At 41.4% G+C, this 20,264-nt stretch overlaps 2 protein-coding genes across 2 annotated transcripts in view; both read right to left on the reverse strand.

Annotated features, from left to right (window-relative positions):
- Positions 1-4,807, reverse strand: part of LOC121380464 — a 30,566-nt gene extending 25,759 nt beyond the window's left edge. The window contains exons 1-3 of the mRNA XM_041509284.1: positions 4,778-4,807; positions 3,340-3,371; positions 1,506-1,877 (exon numbers count right to left, since the gene is read on the reverse strand). The gene's annotated coding sequence lies outside the window, so the exon portion shown is untranslated. The remainder of the gene's footprint in view (positions 1-1,505; positions 1,878-3,339; positions 3,372-4,777) is intronic.
- A 5,523-nt stretch (positions 4,808-10,330) lies between these two features.
- On the reverse strand, positions 10,331-10,831 carry LOC121381796. The gene has a single exon (XM_041511151.1). The coding sequence runs from the start codon at positions 10,829-10,831 to the stop codon at positions 10,331-10,333; it is 501 nt and encodes a 166-aa protein (XP_041367085.1).
- Between the last annotated feature and the right edge of the window lie 9,433 nt (positions 10,832-20,264).

Below are 20,264 nucleotides of genomic sequence, written 5' to 3' on the forward strand. Positions count from 1 at the left end.
AGAACCAGACATCTTGGGGTGGCACGTGACTCACCAGCATCACAGTTAGAACCAGACATCTTGGGGTGGCACGTGGCTCACCAGCATCACAGTTAGAACCAGACATCTTGGGGTGGCACGTGGCTCAACAGCATCACAGTTAGAACCAGACATCCTGGGGGTGGCACGTGGCTCACCAGCATCACAGTTAGAACCAGACATCTTGGGGGTGGCACGTGGCTCACCAGCATCACAGTTAGAACCAGACATCTTGGGGTGGCACGTGACTCACCAGCATCACAGTTAGAACCAGACATCTTGGGGGTGGCACGTGACTCACCAACATCACAGTTAGAACCAGAAAGCATGGGGTTGGCACGTGACTCACCAGCATCACAGTTAGAACCAGACATCTTGGGGTGGCACGTGGCTCACCAGCATCACAGTTAGAACCAGACATCTTGGGGTGGCACGTGGCTCACCAGCATCATAGTTAGAACCAGACATCTTGGGGTGGCACGTGACTCACCAACATCACAGTTAGAACCAGACATCTTGGGGTGGCACGTGGCTCACCAGCATCACAATTAGAACCAGACATCTTGGGGGTGGCACGTGGCTCACCAGCATCAATATTAGAACCAGACATCTTGGGGTGGCACGTGGCTCACCAGCATCACAATTAGAACCAGACATCTTGGGGTGGCACGTGGCTCACCAGCATCACAGTTAGAACCAGACATCTTGGGGTGGCACGTGGCTCACCAGCATCACAGTTAGAACCAGACATCACGTAGCTCAAGAGTAGAGTGAATGCCCAAGGTGCAATACATCGTGGGATCAACTTTGCGGACACTCAGCGGTCCCATTAGGGGTTTCCCTATTCAGTACAGTTTACAACTATACACTCTGCGATATTAATACGTACTCGAGTTTAGATCAATGGGAATATAATTTACAGGTGTTGTACTTACCGGAGCTTAGATAATCTGGATTATAACTTACAGGTGTTGTACTTGCCGGAGTTTAGCTAATCTGGATTATAATTTACAAGTATTGTACTTACTTGAGTTTAGATAATCTGGAATATAATTTACAGGTGTTGTACTTACCGGAGCTTAGATAATCTGGAATATAATTTACAGGTGTTGTACTTACTTGAGTTTAGATAATCTGTAATATAATTTACAGGTATTGTACTTACTTGAGTTTAGATAATCTGGATTATAATTTACAGGTATTGTACCTATTTGACTATAGATTATATGGAATATAATTTACAGGTGTTGTACTTACCGAAGTTTAGATAATCTGCATTATAATTTACAGGTATTGTACTTACTTGAGTTTAGATAATCTGGATTATAATTTACAGGTGTTGTACTTACTTGAGTTTAGATAATCTGGAATATAATTTACAGGTATTGTACTTACTTGAGTTTAGATAATCTGGATTATAATTTACAGATATTGTACCTATTTCACTATAGATTATCTGGAATATAATTTACAGGTGTTGTACTTACCACAGTTTAGATCACCTGGAATATAATTTACAGGTGTTGATGTTAACTTGTCTGCCACGTGTGGATATCCATTTCCATTGAGAGCATCTAACAGGATATCATATCCAGTAGACTTCCCTTGGAGGATTTTTCGAATGAGGATGTCATTCCTGGTCAGTCTGGTTGCTGGGTTGGTGTGCTTGATCTCGTCACGGTCATCCAGAGTCAAGGCTTCTTTTTCAAACAGATAGGGAATGATGTCATTGGCTTCAATCTGCTCCAGTAAATAGGAATGGCAGATACGTAGCCGTTCCTTGTTCTCCTCCCAACTCTCACTATTCGTGGGTGGAGTGGGCACGTACCAAGCATTTCGGTTCCCAGGAATAGTATTATCTAAAATGTTAAAGTTAAAATTTGTTTTGTTTAACAACACCACTTGAGCACATTGACTTATTAATCATTGGCTATAGGATGTTAAATATTTGGTAATTTTTAAATATAGTCTTATAGAGGAAACCCGCTACTTTTTTCCATGAATAGATAGTTCTTTTATATGCACCATCCCATAGACAGGATAACACGGCCTTTGATATACCAGTCGTGATGCACTGGCTGGAACGAGACATAGCCCAATGGGTCCACCGACGGAGATCGATCTTAAACCGATCGCACCTCAGGTGAGTGCTTTTACACTGGGCTATGTCCTATTAAAAGTCACAGATATAAGGAACCTAATTATATTTGCTTTCTTAACAAGAGTTTCGTGGAATTAAAAGTCTTGCCTACCAACCTTATGCGGTGTCACCCAGACTGATAGTTGCATTCATAACATGTTCATCTTAATTTTTGTTTCATTGTAAAAAAAAAATCTTTTCACATGCATTACAATTAACATTCGTAAGAACAACTATTCATCAATATAGGACTTAGTTTGTTTGAAAGGAAAATACACATTCATTCATTCATTCATTCATTTTCGTGTTTATATCCAATTAAGGTTCAAGCACTGGACAGTGGGTTAGTTGTTAATTGTAAGTGGTTAGTGGGAGAGAAGAGGGTGTAGTAGCCTTACACCTACCCAATGAGTCGTTAAAACTTGCTCTGGGTGGGAGCCGGTACTGGGCTGCGAACCCTGTACCTTCTAACCTTAAGTTCGATGGGTGAACCACGACGCCACCGAGGTCGGTCGCAACACGTTAATGTTCAGTAAAAGTATTTTAATTTAAAATGTTTAATTAATTAATTTTTAATTCTTTTCACATGCACTGTGATGAACGAACACCCATAGGTGAAACTATAAACCAAGTTTCATCGATCTACGACTTACAGTTTGTGAGCAATGGTGCTAAACGCAAAACTTTAACATCAAGCTAATTGCAAAAATATTTTAATTAAAAGTGTTTAATTAATTAATTATTAATTATTTTACATGCACTGTAATGAACACACTATAAACCAAATCTCGTTCACCTGGGACATAGTGTGTGAGAAACTGACGAAAACGTCAAAATCTAACTTTGATTTCGTAAAGGCCAGACAGAAATGGTCCGGTCTCATTGACAATGTGTTGGGGAATCTGTCTCTGTCTCTGTCTGTCTGTCTCTCTGTCTGCCCGTATTTCTGTCTCTGTCTGTCTGTCTGTCTGCCACTCTCTTGGTCTGTCTCTCTCTGTCTATCTGTCTCTCTGTCTATTTGTTTGTCTGTTTTCTCTCTCTCTCTCTCTCTCTCTCTCTCTCTCTCTCTCTCTCTCTCTCTCTCTCTCTCTCTCTCTCTCTCTCTCTCTCTCTCTCTCTCTCTCTCTCTCTCTCTCTCTCTCTCTCTCTCTCTCTCTCTCTCTCTAAAAAATTTATTTTACCATATATATGTTCATCGTCACTGTCCGAATATCTGAAAAAGACATGAATCACGTGACAAACGTTTCAAAAACAAAACAAAACACAGAATACACATTTATTTATTTATTTATTTTTTATTTACTTATTTAGTTATGCAGTAATATGTTATAACAATTTAAAAATATACTAATTGTGATGATGATAATGATGGTGGTGGAAATGATGATGATGGTGGTGGTGATGATGATAATGATAATGATGGTGGTGATGATGATAATGCTGGTGGTGGTGATTATGATAATGATGGTGGTGATAATGATGGTGGTGGTGATGGTGATGATGATAATGATGGTGGTGGTGATTATGATAATGATGGTGGTGATGATGATAATGATGGTGGTGATGATGATGATAATGGTAGTGGTGGATGGTGGTGATGATGATAATGACGGTGGTGATGATGATGATGATAATGATGGTGGTGGTGGTGGTGGTGGTGATGATGATAATGATGGTGATGATGATAATGATGGTGGTGGTGGTGATGATGATGATAATGATGGTGGTGGTGGTGGTGATGATGATGATGATGATGATGGTGGTGGTGATGATGATAATGATGGTGGTGGTGAAGATGATGATGATGGTGATGATGATAATGATGGTGGTGATGATGAAGGTGGTGGTGGTGATGATAATCATGGTGGTGGTGATAATGATGATGGTGATGATGATGATGATGATGGTGGTGATGATGATGATGATAATGATGGTGGCGGCGGTTGTGATGATGATGATGATGATGATGACGATGATAATGATGGTGATGATGATGATGATGATGATGGTGGTGGTGGTGATGATGATGATCATGATGGTGGTGATGATGATGATGATGATGATAATGATGGTGGTGGTGATGATGATAATGATGGTGGTGATGATGATGGTGGTGGTGATGATGATAATAATGGTGGTGGTGGTGATGATGATAATGATGGTGGTGATGATGATGGTGGTGGTGATGTGGTGGTGATGATGATAATGATGGTGGTGATGATGATGATGATAATAATGATGGTGGTGGTGGTGATGATGATGATAATGATAATGATGGTGGTGGTGGTGATGATGGGTGATTATGATAATAATGATGGTAGTGGTGGATGGTGGTGATGATGCTGATCATAATGATGGTGGTGGTGGTGGTCATGATAATAATGGTGGTGGTAGTGATGATGATGAAGGTGATAATGGTGATGGTAATGATGGTTGTTGTGGTGGTGATGATCGTGCTGGTGACGATAATGATGACGATAATGGTGGTGGTGATGATAATGATGACGATGGTGGTAATGACGACAATGATGGTAATGATGATTATTTTTATCTGTTTATAATTATGCTTTACGGAATTAATTAAAGACATTAGTGATTAACAGTTACGGAAACAGTTACCTTTCGTCAACCTCTTCATGTCTACCAATAACGCATCAATACATCTACATCGTCTGCTTCATGTCCTACCAATGATAAAGAATACACCAGTCAGTGTCACACAACGCCACTCAATACATCTACATCCTCTGATTCATGTCCTACCAATGATAAAGAATACACCAGCCAGAGTCACACAACACCACTCAATACATCTACATCCTCTGATTCATGTACTACCAATGATAAAGAATACACCAGCCAGTGTCACGTCACTCAATACATCTACATCCTCTGCTTCATGTCCTACCAATGATAAAGAATACACCAGCCAGTGTCACAACGTCACTCAATACATCTACATCGTCTGCTTCATGTCCTACCAATGATAAAGAATACACCAACCAGAGTCACACAACGCCACTCAATACATCTACATCGTCTGCTTCATGTCCTACCAATGATAAAGAATACACCAACCAGAGTCACACAACGCCACTCAATACATCTACATCGTCTGCTTCATGTCCTACCAATGATAAAGAATACACCAACCAGAGTCACACAACGCCACTCAATACATCTACATCGTCTGCTTCATGTCCTACCAATGATAAAGAATACACCAGGCAGTCAGAACGTCACTCAATACATCTACATCGTCTGCTTCATGTCCTACCAATGATAAAGAATACGCCAGTCAGTCACAACGCCACTCAATACATCTACATCGTCTGATTCATGTCCTACCAATGATAAAGAATACACCAACCAGTCACACAACGCCACTCAATACATCTACATCGTCTGCTTCATGTCCTACCAATGATAAAGAATACGCCAGTCAGTCACAACGCCACTCAATACATCTACATCCTCTGCTTCATGTCCTACCAATGATAAAGAATACGCCAGTCAGTCACAACGCCACTCAATACATCTACATCCTCTGCTTCATGTCCTACCAATGATAAAGAATACACCAACCAGAGTCACACAACGCCACTCAATACATCTACATCGTCTGCTTCATGTCCTACCAATGATAAAGAATACACCAGCCAGTGTCACGTCACTCAATACATCTACATCCTCTGCTTCATGTCCTACCAATGATAAAGAATACACCAGCCAGTGTCACAACGTCACTCAATACATCTACATCGTCTGCTTCATGTCCTACCAATGATAAAGAATACACCAACCAGAGTCACACAACGCCACTCAATACATCTACATCGTCTGCTTCATGTCCTACCAATGATAAAGAATACACCAACCAGAGTCACACAACGCCACTCAATACATCTACATCGTCTGCTTCATGTCCTACCAATGATAAAGAATACACCAACCAGAGTCACACAACGCCACTCAATACATCTACATCGTCTGCTTCATGTCCTACCAATGATAAAGAATACACCAGGCAGTCACAACGCCACTCAATACATCTACATCGTCTGCTTCATGTCCTACCAATGATAAAGAATACACCAGTCAGTGTCACACAACGCCACTCAATACATCTACATCGTCTGATTCATGTCCTACCAATGATAAAGAATACACCAGCCAGAGTCACACAACGCCACTCAATACATCTACATCCTCTGATTCATGTCCTACCAATGATAAAGAATACACCAGCCAGTGTCACGTCACTCAATACATCTACATCCTCTGCTTCATGTCCTACCAATGATAAAGAATACACCAGCCAGTGTCACAACGTCACTCAATACATCTACATCGTCTGCTTCATGTCCTACCAATGATAAAGAATACACCAACCAGAGTCACACAACGCCACTCAATACATCTACATCGTCTGCTTCATGTCCTACCAATGATAAAGAATACACCAACCAGAGTCACACAACGCCACTCAATACATCTACATCGTCTGCTTCATGTCCTACCAATGATAAAGAATACACCAACCAGAGTCACACAACGCCACTCAATACATCTACATCGTCTGCTTCATGTCCTACCAATGATAAAGAATACACCAGGCAGTCACAACGTCACTCAATACATCTACATCGTCTGTTCATGTCCTACCAATGATAAAGAATACACCAGCCAGTGCCACAATGCCACTCAATACATCTACATCGTCTGTTCATGTCCTACCAATGATAAAGAATACACCAGCCAGTGCCACAATGCCACTCAATACATCTACATCGTCTGCTTCATGTCCTACCAATGATAAAGAATACACCAGCCAGTGCCACAACGTCACTCAATAGTTTGAACGAGATGTAGCCGAATTGGCCCACGTAATATTGAAATACTCGTCAACCGGTATTTATTAAAAACAATTATACCAACATTATGCCAGAAGAATTATTTGTATATAATCATGAGTTTATAAACATTGGAACAATGTCTACAAACTATCATGAAAATACAAATTTCATAAAATTGATAAAGTGTTCCTTATGAAGCTTAGATTTTGGTTAAAAAGTTAAAAAAATAATAATGAAAAAACACATTAATAATAATAAAATTATGCAAGCACATGTATGACATACCTTTCAACGGTCCAGGAACGTACGTGCTTTATTAATAGCGCTTTATGCATCGATGATCATCTATACAATCGTAGTTTTAAACAAGTTCAGTGTGCGTTACTACCATGGGTGTCAACGACAAGTCTTGAAAGAGGTTCGTGTATGTCAACAATCAAAGCCCGTTAAACATGTATATGAATATCCGTAATATGTAAATACTATATATACATTAAACGTGTGTGTATCCTTCTTCTGTGCAGGCCCGACTTAGACAACAAGAGTTTACTTAAATATCCGTAATATGTAAATACTATATATACATTAAACATGTGTGTATCCTTCTTCAGTGCAGGCCCGACTTAGACAACAAGAGTTTACTTAAATATCCGTAATATGTAAATACTATATATACATTAAACATGTGTGTATCCTTCTTCTGTGCAGGCCCGACTTAGACAACAAGATTTTACTTAAATATCCGTAATATGTAAATACTATATGTACATTAAACGTGTGTGTATCCTTCTTCTGTGCAGGCCCGACTTAGACAACAAGAGTTTACTTAAATATCCGTAATATGTAAATACTATATATACATTAAACGTGTGTGTATCCTTCTTCAGTGCAGGCCCGACTTAGACAACAAGAGTTTACTTAAATATCCGTAATATGTAAATACTATATATACATTAAACGTGTGTGTATCCTTCTTCAGTGCAGGCCCGACTTAGACAACAAGAGTTTACTTAAATATCCGTAATATGTAAATACTATATATACATTAAACATGTGTGTATCCTTCTTCAGTGCAGGCCCGACTTAAACAACAAGATTTTACTTAAATATCCGTAATGTGTAAATACTATATATACATTAAACATGTGTGTATCCTTCTTCTGTGCAGGCCCGACTTAGACAACAAGAGTTTACTTAAATATCCGTAATATGTAAATACTATATATACATTAAACGTGTGTGTATCCTTCTTCAGTGCAGGCCCGACTTAGACAACAAGAGTTTACTTAAATATCCGTAATATGTAAATACTATATATACATTAAACGTGTGTGTATCCTTCTTCAGTGCAGGCCCGATTTAGACAACAAGAGTTTACTTAAATATCCGTAATATGTAAATACTATATATACATTAAACATGTGTGTATCCTTCTTCAGTGCAGGCCCGACTTACACAACAAGAGTTTACTTAAATATCCGTAATATGTAAATACTATATATACATTAAACGTGTGTGTATCCTTCTTCAGTGCAGGCCCGACTTAAACAACAAGATTTTACTTAAATATCCGTAATATGTAAATACTATATGTACATTAAACGTGTGTGTATCCTTCTTCAGTGCAGGCCCGACTTAGACAACAAGAGTTTACTTAAATATCCGTAATATGTAAATACTATATGTACATTAAACATGTGTGTATCCTTCTTCTGTGCAGGCCCGACTTAGACAACAAGAGTTTACTTAAATATCCGTAATATGTAAATACTATATATACATTAAACATGTGTGTATCCTTCTTCAGTGCAGGCCCGACTTAGACAACAAGAGTTTACTTAAATATCCGTAATATGTAAATACTATATATACATTAAACATGTGTGTATCCTTCTTCAGTGCAGGCCCGACTTAGACAACAAGAGTTTACTTAAATATCCGTAATATGTAAATACTATATATACATTAAACGTGTGTGTATCCTTCTTCTGTGCAGGCCCGACTTAGACAACAAGAGTTTACTTAAATATCCGTAATATGTAAATACTATATATACATTAAACGTGTGTGTATCCTTCTTCAGTGCAGGCCCGACTTAGACAACAAGAGTTTACTTAAATATCCGTAATATGTAAATACTATATGTACATTAAACATGTGTGTATCCTTCTTCTGTGCAGGCCCGACTTAGACAACAAGAGTTTACTTAAATATCCGTAATATGTAAATACTATATGTACATTAAACATGTGTGTATCCTTCTTCTGTGCAGGCCCGACTTAGACAGAAAGAATTTACTTAAATATCCGTAATCGTATGACCAGTGTCCCTCCTCCCAAGCACAAATATCATTGTACCATCGTGCGGGCTCCCAAGAAACATCGTGACCAAAATATTACCCTCTACCAGTGTCACTACCATTGCGACACGTTCAAAGACGCACCCAGAGACGCAGGGCGTAAATAAGAAAACAAAACCTGTTATTCACAGTTTTATTTACAACATACAACATAAAAAAATAGCACACAAAATATATGACAAAACATAGTTAATACAAAAACATTCAAGTGTCTCACATGTGTCTGGAATATTTAATGTCTGAACACGTTGTTCACATAGGGGCATATTAGAGAGAGTGTAATGTTCCATCACTGGGTCGTCTGTCTTCTTCCACTGGTAGGCGCGAAATCCACAACTGTAACAAGTGATGGCATCGTGGTCTCCCGTGTAGTAGAAACCGGCCTTGGCGAGGTTCTTTGGTTTTTGCCTCATCTGGATGGGCCACCGAGCATACGTCAGCATCCGGATATAGAAATGTCTCATTTTGGGACGTTCGCAGAACAAGTAATGTCTTGAATATCAGTCATCGTCACTGTCAACATCCGTCGTATCTGTGGGTTCATCCACGAGTTTGCCGTCTTCATTTCTATCCCCAGTTTCACGTGTAGCATCCATTTGATCCATGCAATTCTCTTCTTGTTTGGTAGTCACTCTTTTACATTTGATTGTATGTTTTTCTGAACATTTGCAGACCAAGACGTCGTCCTCGTCGCTGCTGCTACTAACACTGTTCGAATATCCAGGTGCCATTTTCTTCGTTCCAGATAAAGTGCAACAAGACACAAGAATGTCAGAATCATAAAACACGTATCTTCTCTAGCACAACCACAAAGCAAATGAAGTGTAAACCACAAATCCATTCTTTTATACCTTCGAGTTCATCCGAAACAAAATCTTTGTCACACTCGTTCACCACTGGTGACACTCGTTGGGGTTGCAGAAGGAGCACTGTAGGAATCCCAGTTGGTTTTGGTGATCATCCTGCATGGCAAAAGGTATAACAGAGTTCAGTTCCGGAACAAAGTCTTTCATAATTTCCAAACTGTCTTTCAGTTTCTCCCACTGAGGTAGAGAGAGAAATTCCCTTCTTCGAAAGCTTCACAAATTTCGTTTCATCACACCACCACCACTGACGCAGGTCCACCCCAGCAAAGTTTTGGTCCATACTAGTATGAACATTGGCTCCAAGGTGTCTGAAGAATGTTTCATCTTTCCCTTGTTTCGAGGCTGAAATCGTTTCGTCTATCTGGCTCTTACATCCACACAGTTCAACCCAGTGCTTTAGATTTATAGTGATGCCGCCTTTGGTGGGGAATGTTTTCCCCTTATAATTTTCAAATCTTCTGATGTGTATTAACAGCTTCTGATGCCATGGTTTGGCCACAAGATAGACGTCACTTCCAAGTTCTAACTGACATCGCGCTCTTTCACTCTGTCCATGGCTCTGAGATGAATTTGATGAATGTTTCGATGCCATCGCCTTCTTTTCAGATAAAGTGCAACAAGACACAAAAATGTGAATATCATAGGAAGTAAAATGAACGTAGATCGGATCTACAGAATTTCAGCAAGTGAATGAAAAATACAGTCTAAGTAGGTCAAGGCCGGGTCAGTAGGACGGGGCCGGATCTGTAGGACTGGCCCGGGTCAGTAGGACAGAGTCGGTCAGAAGGTCACCGGTCTAGGTCAAGGGAAAGTAGGTCAAGGGTACAGAGGAAAGTAGGTCATGAGGCGATACAGGCCTCCATACTACTCTAAAAGATACTATTAAAGAAAGAAAGGTTTTATTTAACGACGCACTCAACACATTTTATTTACGGTTATATGGCGTCAGACATATTATGGTTAAGGACCACACAGATATTGAGAGAGGAAACCCGCTGTCGCCACTCTTTTCGATTAGCAGCAAGGGATCTTTTATATGCACCATCCGACAGACAGGGTAGTACACACCACGCTCTTTGATATACCAGTAGTGGTGCTCTGGCTGGAGCGAGAAATAGCCCAATGGGCCCACCGACGGGGATCGATCCCAGACCAACCGCGCATCGAGTGAGCGCTTTACCACTGGGCTACGGCCCGCCCAGATACTATTAGTCAACACAAATCGCACTTTCTGGTTGTCGGTATAAAGTTCAAATACTGGGTAGGCCAACACATAGGGTAAAAATAAATCGTAAATGTTTTAGCAGGCACGTATGCGCTGAAGGGGTGGGGAGGGCGTCTGGGGGTCGAAATTCGCTTTTAAGTTGGGTCGTGTGTAGAACAGTCGTCTGACTCTCAATCGTGACTGACTTCCCAATATTTCTCTACCCTAATATATACTCAATGCTAAAAGTTTCTTTGCCGCTGAATTTTTTACAAAGAAAATGTTCTTCATCTGGCAAATGGTTTTAAATCCAGTCATAAGTAGGCCTACCATAATCTCGTACCAATCAGTGCACCATGACGAGTACAACAAAGGCCGTGGTATGTGCTATCTTACATATCAGATAGATCTGTCGCCCATATAGAACCTACATATCAGATAGATCCGCCCATATATCGCCCATATAGCCCTATATAGAACCTACATATCAGATAGATCTGTCGCCCATCAGATAGATATATCGCCCATATAGAACCTACATATCAGATAGATCTGTCGCCCATATAGAACCTACATATCAGATAGATCTGTCGCCCATATAGAACCTACATATCAGATAGATCTGTCGCCCATATAGAACCTACATATCAGATAGATCTGTCGCCCATATAGAACCTACATATCAGATAGATCTGTCGCCCATATAGAACCTACATATCAGATAGATCTGTCGCCCATATAGAACCTACATATCAGATAGATCTGTCGCCCATATAGAACCTACATATCAGATAGATCTGTCGCCCATATAGAACCTACATATCAGATAGATCTGTCGCCCATATAGAACCTACATATCAGATAGATCTGTCGCCCATATAGAACCTACATATCAGATAGATCTGTCGCCCATATAGAACCTACATATCAGATAGATCTGTCGCCCATATAGAACCTACATATCAGATAGATCTGTCGCCCATATAGAACCTACATATCAGATAGATATGTCGCCCATATAGAACCTACATATCAGATAGATATATCGCCCATATAGAACCTACATATCAGATAGATATGTCGCCCATATAGAACCTACATATCAGATAGATCTGTCGCCCATATAGAACCTACATATCAGATAGACCAATCGCCCATATAGAACCTACATATCAGATAGATCTGTCGCCCATATAGAACCTACATATCAGATAGATCTGTCGCCCATATAGAACCTACATATCAGATAGATCAATCGCCCATATAGAACCTACATATCAGATAGATCTGTCGCCCATATAGAACCTACATATCATATAGAACCTACATATCAGATATATCTGTCGCCCATATAGAACCTACATATCAGATAGATAATCGCCCATATAGAACCTACATATCAGATAGATCTATCGCCCATATAGAACCTACATATCATATCAGATAGATCTGTCATATACTTGAATGTGTGTGTGTCCGTTCAAATTCGGGTGTACGTGCGTGTAAGTATGTGTATTTATGTCGGTGTGGCATATAGAATGAACGAATGAATGTTTAACGACACCCCAGCACGAAAAATATATGGTGTAAAACTATGGTAATGCAAACAAATAAAGTGATGATCAACATCAATAAAAAAATTCAAGATTTAAATAAAAACACAGTGTAAAGGAACTGTGCCAAAATACAAATATCACAGATAGATACTGACTTTTACTCAAAACTTGAATTGTATTCCGAAGAAAACAAGGTGATTTGTGCTGTATTAGCCGTTCTCAGAGAGAATGTTACACCCCTGCACCACGGCGAGGTTACAGCACGCGCAGGGATTCTCAAAGAGAATGTTACACCCCTGCACCACGGTGAGGTTACTGCACGTGCAGGGGGGTGTGGCATATAGATGCAGATATGTATATTAATTTCGGCTGATATTGTTATAATTAGTTGATGTTTATTTTGATGCAAAATTTTCTTTTAACCAATGTATACAAAGAAAGGTTGCAATGAAGATTGTATTGTACTGACTGCATTTTACTTTATAAATAAAAATGAGACAATTATTTTGAAAACGTTACATGACTTGAGTAACACCTAGCTACCTCCCTTCCCCCACCTCTACCCCAGATCTGTTTAACGGATCCCAAGCTGAAAATGAATGAGAATAACGTATATAAAAAAGTGTAGTTCAAATATATGGAGGGTCCAAGGGAATAAACTGTGATGTCCAACAGGAAGTCAGTATTATAATATCGTGTATGCCAAGGTCACAATGACACTATAAAATAAAAACTGTACTTATATCTGCCCCGGATTGGGCCCCTGTCCCCCAGAGGCCGAACCCTGGGGCGGACATGCTCGAAACCTCCGTGGTACATGAGCATATTAAAGCCTTATTAGATCGGACTGTACTTATGGTAGGGTATTATTACTAAATTACTATTAACAATTATTGTTAAATCATGCTAGCTTAGGTATAAGTATTCCACGGTTGTAGATATGTAATCTTTAAAATATAAAAATGTCGACGTAACAAAATCTTGACACCACAGGTAGCCTAATTCCACTGGACCCTATTATATATAATAATAGTATGGATTGTACTTACGAATTGAATAATCCCTACCGTAACGTTTTGGTCAGCCATCTTTGCGTCCCACAACATTTTGACAAGGAAGTATATTATGATTTAAGTAAACATAATACCCGCATTTTGCTTTTATACCCGGTAGTCGATTAGGTGATTCTCCTTACATTACCCCAGACTATAAATATAGACGCTATAAATAGAGACGCATTTTCATTTGTCGATCAACACCACTCAGTTTAGAGGTCCCGGGGTGGGATGGGGTGGTCGTGCTAGCATGTCTTCTTGTGCTTGAAATAATGCCGTGCGTTCTTGTACATTATGGAATGAAAGTTAACATAAATGTTTCCAACTAAACGAAATATGCAGGCAAATCTCAGTGACAAACGTTTTCTATTAGGGCCTACATGTACTCATCTTCATACATCAAGGCTAATATGCATTCCTCGTATTAGGAACGAATATTAGCCTTGATGTATGAAGATGACATGTACTAAGGGCTTGCGGTGAACTCGTATGGAAAACTTACTCGTATGGGGCAAAATGCAGTGAACTCGTATGAAAATCCACATGTGAACTCGTATGGAAGACTTACTCGTATGGGGGAAAATGCAGTGAAGTGTATGCATCCCTTTAGGCCTATCTTGATTAATTATCCCATCCTCCTACCAAAAACAATTTTGTGAATAATTTCAGTTTGGTTTGATGTAGGGCGAAAAGTAATAGTGTTGTTTTTTTAAAAATAGTAATAATAATAACCTCACTACTTTTGTGTGCAAGTCAGAAAATAATCGGCTCCGACATAAATAACTTGCAGTAAATTCCATAGCGTGAAAAAACGCGTTCCCTGTGGGAAGGACCACAGTTATACCCAGCTGCCAAACTTTTCTTTCTCACCTGAACAAATGCATGCGCTGTCAAATAATTAACTTACGAGTTTACTTTTTTTATAAGTATTCCACGTGCCTATATCCAATTAAGGTTCAAGCACGGTGTCCTAGGGACAGTCCAGCAGTTTAAACTACCTCTCCGGGACAGAAAGGTGGTTGGACAAAAGTAGCCCGAGTACTCCGACTGTAAGAGAGCTAGACGGACATTTGGACATAAATACGTTCTCATTACAGTCAGAGACCAAGCTATGTATTTTTTTTGGCAATTCCCGACAACCAAAAAGTTGGCAAAGATTTCCGCTCTAATACCACAACAATCCTATGTTTGACGTTAAATACCTTTACATCGATAATTTTCGAGTTAACTGATTAAAAAGTATCCACATATACCAGACGTTTCGCCCCCAGTTTGACCTGTTCGCCCCATGTACCAGTTCGCCCCCAACTGTTTGCCTGTTCGCCCCCAAATATTTGTCAGTTCGCCCCCAACATTTAGTCAGTTCGCCCCCAATGATTTGTTACTTTTAAACAATTAGTGTACTGTTTCTTTAGAGGGATGTTAAAGTGTGTGTGTGTGTATTTTAGGTTTATGCCAACAGGAAATTGTTATGAACTAAAAAAGAATAAACTGCCTTCCAAAAGCAAAACGTAATTACTTGATTTGTATTATCATCCCATGGTAGTGATTTCTAACTATTCAACACAGGGTGGAAGTGAGAAAAAAGAAAGAAAAACACTTTTTGTCACACGAAAAAATTAAATACTGGTACTCCATTTCACAGTCACATCAGCGCATGCGCGACATAAAGTAACAGTCCCACGCTCACGTTACAGCGTAATAAACTAGTTGATTAATATTTTATGAAGGCGTGTTTTGTAGTAACCCTTTTATTGTTTTGAATCTATCATGTCAAAACAATGATACACGAACGGATTTAGACAGAAACATTAATTGCTGCTAAAACAACGCATGTCGTCTGTTGATAAAAGGCCTGTCACACCTAGCCGATTTGGCTCGCCGGAGCTATACCGGAGCACAAATTTGGCGATTTTCGAGGATCGGTACTAGTACGGCAGCGCAACGGTATCACATCGCTAAGAACGGCTGTACATCGTCAGGACATCGTCAGAACATCGGCGAAAAAATTAGCAACGGCAGCCGACGGTATAAATTTTTTAACATGCTAAAACATTCTGCTGTTGCGCTGCCGGAGCGAGCAACGGGACTACAACGGCAGTACAACGGCAGTACTCCGGTATGGCTTCGTTAATGTCGGTAGAGCACCTGTAGCGCCCCGTAATGGATCGGCGGCTCTCCGGTGGCCTCAATGTGTACCGTACTGGTACAGATGTGATACCGTAGTCCTGCCGATGTACTAACGTTCTTAGCGATGTGATACCGTACTACTACCGTACTAATACCGTAGTACTACCGTACTGCTACCGTTGTGCATTTTGCATATAAATAGGGGCACAGACTACCAGCCCGTCATTTGTCACCGAGGATGGCGGACCTGTGGCTACACGATTATCAAATAGCCGTGCTCCAACACCAGAACCTGGTGACTCAGTTGGCACTTCACCAGATCCAGGCCAGAAGGAGGAGAAGAAGAAGAAGAAGAAGACCTCAAGTACCTCGAGCAATCTGGGTGAGACCATGGATCAGCAGGCGTCGTCAGTTTGGCAAGTATGACCAGCTGCTGGTGGAGCTCCGCAAAGAGGACCAGAGGGCCTTCAAGAACTTCCTCAGAATGCCCCCAGAGATGTACGATGAGCTGGTACAGCGAGTTGGTCCCAGGATCACCAAACAAAGAACCTGGTACAGGGAGCCCCTGGATCCTGGTCTGAAGATTGCCATCACTCTGCGCCACATCGCTTCTGGGACCAAGTACGCGGCCATGAAGTTTGGTTGCAGGGTACCCCACAACACCCAGTCACTGGCCGTGAGAGAAGTCTGCCAAGCCATCATTGACGAGTACCTGGACGAGGCGATGACCTGCCCCACAACCCCTGAAGGCTGGCGTGAGATCCAGATCAGTTCATGGAGAAGTGGAACTTCCCACATACCTGTGGTGCCCTTGATGGCAAGCACGTTGCCTGCAAGGCTCCTCCAAAGAGTGGTTCCGTGTATTATAATTACAAGGGGTTCTACTCCATCGTGCTCATGGCACTGGTAGATGCGGACTACAAATTCCTCTGGGCAGATGTGGGTAGTCCCGGAGCCTCGCCAGACGCCCAGATCTACAACGAGTCTGAACTCAGAGAAATGGCTGAAGATGGAACCATTGGCTTCCCTGCTCCAGATCCTCTTCCTAATGACTACAAAGATGTGCCATACTTCTTCGTCGTTGATGACGCGTTTGGCCTACGGAAGCACACGATGAAGCGATACACCTGGTCTAAAAGTATTTAACGTCAAACATAGGATTGTTGTGATATTAGAACGGAAATCTTTGCCAACTTTTTGGTTGTCGGGAATTGCCCCAAAAATGCATAGCTTGGTCTCTGACTGTAACACTTCCAAGCTAACTCTCGATGAAGCTGCACGCTGTCGCCTGTGCTCTCGACTTGCCACCCCACCTGGGGGGATTGATTGCAAGCTTTGGATCACTGCTGGAGTTTCGCGTCGCGTACACCGGGTCACGGGCAACCGTGACTTTGGTTTACGGCGACTCGGACTCGCAGAAGAGGAAGGGAAGTGGACGGAGGAAGAAGAAACGTGCGCCAGGAGCGGCTCAGGGGGGAACAAAACTGGCGGCTCAAACCGCCAGCGGCGGTCCCTTCTGCGTCGCCGCCCCCGGCTCGGCCCAAGACGAAAGGACCAGCTCATCCGGACCCGCCGTCAACACCGAGGGATGCTCTCAACGCGCCGATGTGCGAGACGCCCGCAGACGGACCTCCATCTCCCTCTACGCCACCGCCTATACGTAACTGGCCACTGTCACCAGTCTTGCCAGTTCGGAAGGCGGCGGTCCGGGCAGGAGCCGTTGCGAAGAGGAAGGCCGTCGCTCAGCCGAGCGACCAGCCTGACAAGGCAAGACCTCCACCTTCACAGGCACCGTCCCCCTCCGACTCGGAAGCCGTCTGGAAAGTTCAGATCGGGAAAATCAGGTCCGTCTTCCTGAAGTTCGTGCAGGGGGACACCTCGGATCCGGCATCACTGATGGGCGGACTAGTGGAACCAGAGCTGAAAAAACTGCCTGATGGAAGCGCTTACGAGCTACACACCATCAAGTCTACAGCCGGCAAGACGGGGTTGGTACTAACTCAGCGCCGAGAAGGAGTCTACCGACAAGCGGTCCTAGTTAGAGAGATGGATAGCCACACCATCCACAGGATCGTCAAGGCCCTTTTCGGCAACGACTACCGGAGTGTTATAACCATCCTCGCCGACCAGAGATGGAAGCACTTCATCCCCGCCTTTGCCGGTTCTCCGCTCATCAGTTCGCCGTAGGCCAACCTCCACACCCTAACGGCCTTAACGAGGCCACTCACGTGGACATATAGATTGGACTTTAAACATTTAGATCTTCGGTCAAAATTTTATGTCGAAATTACTTTTCTTTTAAATATTATTAAATAGTCCGATCCTCTCTTCTTTCTCTTATTTATTTTTGGACTGTCCTTCTAAAATGCTCCAAATTATATAAATATTCGGCGAGCAGTCAATTCTTTTTATTTTTGGCTTGTAATTTTTTTTATTGTTATTATATTTTTTTTTAAATTATTCTATTAACCTTTTTACTAATTGCTATTTTCAAAATTCTGCCCATTTTCAACACTACCCCCCCCCCCCCCCCCCCCCCCCCCACATCCCGAGTCAGGCCACCGATCTTATCGGAGGTCGGACTCGGGATGGGCGTGTTCGAAACCCTAGTGGTATATGGGCACGTTAAACTAGTTATCATCATCATCATCTGACTGTAATGAGAGCGTATTTATGTCCAAATGTCCGTCTAGCTCTCTTACAGTCAGAGTACTCGGGCTAACTGGGAGTTAACCGCGCTTCATAAATACTATTTTTGTGTGTAATTTAGAAAACAAGCGGCTCAGAAATAAATAACGTAAATTCCATAGTATGAAAAAATGCGTTCCCCGTGGAACGCAGGCCCGTACACAGGAGGTGGGGTGCGTATGCACCCCCTATAGTCTGTCGAGGTCCGTCCGTGGATGTGTAAAAAAAAATAAAAAAAATAGTCCGACGATGTGACAAATTTACTTCCCAGAATGCAGGAAAATGCATCTCCTGCTATTTAGATTTTAACAAATTTCAGGGGCATGACCCCGGATCCCCAATAACTCCGGCCCTTTGCGCCATCGATTACGCACCCTATATACATTTCTGCGTACGGGCCTGCCGCACTATAAACATGTTTCTATTATCTATTACAACGGTGTTACAGTCACACACAATTCATTAAAACTGCAGGTGTGTTTGTATGTTTAAATGAAATTATGATAATTAATGTGAGGCGAGATTGCAGCTTTGACGCAAAAAATTAAAAAATTTCATGCAAGAAAACCCAAACCATCAAGGTGTGTGACAGCTCGCTAGATTCATCTCCTATATTTAACACATATCAGTTATAACAAAACGCAATTTCATTAACTTAATTTTTACCTGTATCATTCTTTATTTTTAAAGCATAGGTGGGGACATTTATGATGCCAGGAATTGGCATGCATACATCTCAGCTGAAGATTCACAAATAACTGTTTTTCCTGCTGTGGTTTTGTTCCCGTTGTTGGAAGCTCCCTTTTTCGTAAATATTCCTGCAACCCAACCTTTGTAATCTTTTTTGGAGGCACATCATGATCGTCCATGTTTGTTCAAACCGGTGTAAAAGGAACGCAGGTCCGTAGGAACCGAGGTCCGTAGGACCTCGGTTCCTAGGAACAGTAGTCCTATCGGACCTCCATAGCTTAGGAACCATAGTCCTACCCGGACTTTCATTCCTGGTTTATTTTTAAGTTGTTTTTATCCTAGGACTTGTATTCCTACCGGACTTAAATTCCTTCTACATACTATTCCGGCAAATTAGATGTCCGTTTATTATACTCTGCAATTTGCACGAGCTGCCAGAAAGACACGAGAAAAAAGTGAGGTTTTGGCAGCCTTCCATCGTAGTGTGATGGATAAGTGTACGAGTCTCTTAAGCTTATTCTGGGTTCAAATCTCCATGTCAAAAAATATTTTTAAGTTTGAGTATCACTTAATTTTTTTTTACGTCATATAGACTTGGTGGATCAGACACGTGAGTGCATTTTTGTAATCGTCTTACATTTTGTTACGATATTGAAGTAGGACGAATATCTGCTTGCTTTTTTTTCAAAGTATTAATAAAGC

This window comes from Gigantopelta aegis, chromosome 9, assembly GCF_016097555.1.
Source record: "Gigantopelta aegis isolate Gae_Host chromosome 9, Gae_host_genome, whole genome shotgun sequence".
Taxonomy (NCBI): domain Eukaryota; kingdom Metazoa; phylum Mollusca; class Gastropoda; order Neomphalida; family Peltospiridae; genus Gigantopelta; species Gigantopelta aegis.

Coding starts and splice junctions, on each gene's coding strand:
- LOC121381796 (XM_041511151.1), bottom strand. CDS start 10,831: ATGGCATCGAAACATTCATCAAATTCATCTCAGAGCCATGGACAGAGT.